The sequence below is a fragment of the Echinops telfairi genome, unplaced genomic scaffold, assembly GCF_000313985.2.
Source record: "Echinops telfairi isolate 266 unplaced genomic scaffold, ASM31398v2 ScPeMD7_2291;HRSCAF=2852, whole genome shotgun sequence".
NCBI classification, from domain to species: Eukaryota; Metazoa; Chordata; class Mammalia; order Afrosoricida; family Tenrecidae; genus Echinops; species Echinops telfairi.
The window spans coordinates 48,354,517-48,359,033 of NW_022106189.1; the positions used below are offsets into that span (position 1 = coordinate 48,354,517).

A 4,517-nucleotide genomic window follows, 5' to 3' on the forward strand; every position below is an offset into this window, starting at 1 on the left:
CGCGGCGCTGACGCGGCCGGCCGGGCGGGACAGCGTATAAAAGGGCGCAGCCGGGCGCGCCGAGCCTCCGCAGCCAGCCGCCAGCAGCTCAGCGCCCATCAGCAGCCCCAGCGCCGAGATGCGGGAGATCGTGCACATCCAGGCCGGCCAGTGCGGCAACCAGATTGGGGCCAAGGTGAGGCTGCCCTTCTCCCCGCCAAGCCGGCCTGACTCCCAGCTGGCCGTACCCCGAATGCGGGACTGGGAACAAAGCGGGGAGCCGGCCCGGCCTTGCCCAGGCTCGTTCGGGCCTGGCCTCTCTGTGTGGCGCGCTGGGCTCGGATCATCCCCTCGCCCACCTCCTCTGCGAGCTCGGGGCCAGCGACCCTGGCGCCTTTGCTTGGGCGTGGCCGTCCGTCCTCTCAGGGACCCACCTCCGCCTGAGGAGAGATGGAGGAGTTGGGAGGTTGGGTGGGGCTGTCTTCCCACAGCCGTGTGACTCCCTCCCCCGGACTAGAGAGTGGGGTGTCTGCATCGGACCCGAGCCGACAGCGCCCATCCCGCTCCAGTCCGGAGGTGTCCAGGCCTCAGACTGTCATTATTAGGTGGGGCGAGGGACAGGGAAGCGCTGGGCCCGGATCTGGGGACCGGTGACCTTGGCGCAGCTCTCCCGGCAGGCAGTCCTGCTTAGACAATACCGAGCCGGACCAAGGGGCGACTGTGTCCACCAGGAACTCTGCAGACCCCAACCTGGGAACAAAGCCGAAACCATCAGGGATAGAGCTGCATCTTGAGTGGGTACCCTGACTGTTGTCCCGTGTCACAGACAAGGGGATTGAGGCAGGAAGAGGTGCTGAAGTGAATGGGAGGGGACTTTGTAGCAACCCCCCCTCTCCAGCCCCCATGAGGCAATGTCACAGTCCTCAGTCCAGAGAGTGTCCCTTACCCAAGGTCATACGGCTGACCCCTGTGGAGTTAGCGACTGGGTGGCTGGGGCCCGCTGGCCCCCAGGGGTCCCAGGGAACAATACAGGGAGGGGCCAAGCTCTGGCCTGCAGAACTGTGGCTCCCTGAAAGAAGAGGTGGGAGGGGAGGGGGACCAGGAATGCTTCAGAGGGATGCTGTTGCCATGGAAACCAGGCAAGAACAAAAAGCTCATTACAACGGGAGGGAGGGGCAGCCACGTGGCTGATGAGTAAATTGCAAGTTTGGTTGGTTCTAGGGTGGAGGTTGCTGGGTGGGAGGTGGGGAAGAGTGCTAGTGGGGAGACTCTCTAATCTGTGGAGCGACAGCTGTGCCGCCTCGGTGGGGGAGCTCAAATCAAATCAGGGCTCCTGGGGCAGTGTACACAGCTGGCCCGTCCAGGTCTCAGGGGCCCAGGGCTCATTAAAGTGTCACCGGGGCCAGTTCTGCCCTGAACATCTGCTTCTAGGCAGGCTAGGGGTCACTGTCTGGGAGGGAGCAGGGAGAGGCAGGTGACTCAGGGCTGGGGTAGGGATGGTCCAGTTGTAGGAACCCCAACCCCAGCTCCACGGCTTAGAAGGGCCCACCTGAGATCACCAGGAAAGGGAGCGGAGTGGAGCCATGGGGTCACTGGACAGCATGAGGGGCAGCCTCTGGGTGTGTCTCTGTGGCTCAGTGTGGTGCCCTCCCTTGACTGTGCCAGCACTTCTGGTTCCCTTTGTTTTCCTCGAATTCGTGGTTCCTAAGTGAACATCCTTTTAAACAATGCAAACAATAGAGAGGTGCATTTTAGGAAACACCGTTGTTTCTCCCTTGTCCTCTGGTATCGTTTGGGGATAATCAGGAAATTCAAAGTTCAGTGGGGTTCCTGAAGGAAGTGCTGAGTGGAGAAGGGCTGTGGAAACCTGGCCCATCAAAGAGCATGACTCTAGGAGGCACTCATGGTGGTGTGGGGTCTCTGGTGGGACGAATGAAAGGAGAAGTCACTTGTGCCGGCAGCCGCCACCTCAGCGGGTGGGGTGATGTGGTGTAAGGTGGGGGCTGGCGCCAGGAGGGGGCCCCTTGAATGGCGACACGGTGACGTTAATGCTGTATAACAGCCATCGTTTGCTGGCACTGTTGGACGCAGGACACCCGTCTGAGAAGACCTGCGGAGATAGGTCTTAAGTGGGTGGTGTCTGTGGGGATAAGCCGGGTTGAGCACCTGGGAGGGCCCCCGGGCTGGGAGGAGGTCCATGCGCTCCTTCCAGGGACAAGAATCTGGGACCCCCACGGCACACCCCGGGTTCCACTGGCAGGCCTTCAGACCCATTTCCTAGCTCCTCCTGAGCGCTCTTTGTCTGCTCGCCGACCAGGACCCCTCCTTCCCGGCTGCTGGGTGGGGCCTCCGGGGCGGGGCCCTATCCGGTCAACCAATGGGGAGAGGGATTTTCTGTCGACACTTCTTTCCTCCTTCCCTGCCCCCTCCCCTCCCCCACCCCGCACCCCCGCGCACACACACTGCTTTGCGTCATGCAAGGGTTCCTCTCAACCTCAGCTCAGCCTAATGGGAGACTGGGCGAGGGAGCGGGGGCGCAGGCTCGGGTTGGGGAGCTTCAACACCCCTGCTCTCCCAGCCTGCTTTTGGGGGACGCCCGACTTAACTGCGCCCTCCGAGGCCGTCAGCCCCGGGCGCGGTGAAGGGGTCAGCACCACGGACAGCGGCCGTCTCACAGGGACCCTTGGCCTGGCGTGCCTGCGGAGGAGGCCTCCCACCACCTCTGAAAGAAGGGCGGCCATCCGGGACGGTTTCACATTTGTAGCACTGATAATAAGAAAACATTATTGATTAAATTCCATATATCCTGTAGTACTGTATTTTGCTAAGTAACACTTGCTGTTTTAAATTACTTGAAGTTTTCATTAATTTTAACTGCTCTAGCAATCGTTAATAGATTCCCCTATAAAAGGTGAAAAGTGCAAATATTGCAGCTAAGGCTAACGCTCCCTTTGTCCAGCCCACCGCGGGCCCCTAGATGGTCTCGTCCTCCCTCAGCGCCCTCCTTAAGTGAGTGTGGGGTCTTTATAGGGAAACCAGCCTCATCACAGAGTGTAGCTTCCTCCAGTCTGTGGCAGGGGTTTAACCTCATTAACAACTCCGCCCCAGTCTTCCTGCTACTCGTTGTCATTTTTACTTGAATAGTTTCTGCATGACACCAAATGCACGTGAAGACCACGAAGCTGGCATTGCTGGTGCTTGCCCAGGGCAGGTCTTGTGCTGTACGTGGGCCTGCTCCCACGGCTGCTGTGGGCTTTTGCTGTGAAGGCCCTCTCGTGGTCTGTGGATGGCAGAGAGCCCTGACAACAGCTGGCTGCTAAATGAAAGGCTAACGTTTGAACCTGCCCATCACTCCAGGGGTGGGAAATGGGTGTGGGAAATGTGTGGTCTGCTGAAAGAGGACCGTTTGGAAGAAAGCCTCTGGGCCAGGGAATCAGAATCAACCCAACAGTGTTGGGTCTCATTTGGGTTTGATTCATGTGATGGCAGTAGGGTCACTGTCACCTGGCCCCATACACAAGCTGACAGGGGCTTGTGGCTGTGAGTGTCCCTGAGGCCAAAGGTCAGGGGCCCTACAGGGCTGAGAGGACCACAGAGGCTGCTGCTAGTTTTTTTGTGTTGTTGTTGTTTTTTTGACACAGCCCAGGAGCAGACTGAGGTCCCAAATACCCTGGTGATATGCCTACATTTCTACTTTTCCTAATTACAAAACAAATGTAGACTGGATGCAGGAAGAAGCCACACCAATCACAGAAATGCACCCAGGGGAGGGAGAATCCCTCCCCTTGGAGCGCTGACCTCAGAACACTCTGCTGATGAATCGCCAAGTGGTCATCTGGGCCTTTTACTGTAATCACAATTGGTACTTTTAGCTTCTTTCCATTTATTTTTAAACTTTTTTTTTTTTTTTGGCAACATGGACACATGCACATGACAGGGCCTACTATGAAAAGGCGCCTCTCTCCTGCCTGCCGATGCTGCCCTGCAGGGGCAGCTGCTCCATGTGGGGCCTGTGCCTGTGCCAGGACATCCTTATATAAATGAGCACATGCACACTGTTTTGTAACTTGCTCTTCCCACGGAGCAACCATTGCACCATGTGACTCACATGCACGGCACTTGTGTTCTGGGCCCTTCACACCCATTAACTCATCGGCAAGTCATTCCAGCCCGGAGGAGGGCTCGGAGGAGGGTGGGGAGCGGCTGGCAGCCCTAGAAGTCCCACTGTGTGGTGGGAGTCCCCCACCCAGTGTCCCTGTGTCCCAGCGAAGAGGCCCTGGGCTGGGCAGAGTTCTCTCTGGAGCAGGTGTGTGTGTTGTGCACACCAGGTGCTGGGCAAATGCTTTGCTGGGAGTCACACTGGTCACAGTCAGACAGTGGTTCAGGCGAATGTCGCTGTGAAGAGTGTGGCCTGACTCCTTTTCCACGCCCCTCTCTCGCTAGTCCCACTCTGGAGAGTAAATTCGAGAAGCTCTAAGGACTTCCACCCGTGGCTGGAAGTTGGTAGCTGAAAGTCCAGGCCAAAGGGAGTCCTGGGG

At 58.2% G+C, this 4,517-nt stretch overlaps 1 protein-coding gene across 1 annotated transcript in view; it reads left to right on the plus strand.

Annotated features, from left to right (window-relative positions):
- The window catches only part of TUBB3 (tubulin beta 3 class III), an 11,834-nt gene that overhangs the window by 3,585 nt on the left and 3,732 nt on the right, over positions 1-4,517 (plus strand). Inside the window, exon 3 of the mRNA XM_004704494.2 lies at positions 44-175. Within this exon, the coding sequence (XP_004704551.2) occupies positions 44-175 (132 nt within the window). The remainder of the gene's footprint in view (positions 1-43; positions 176-4,517) is intronic.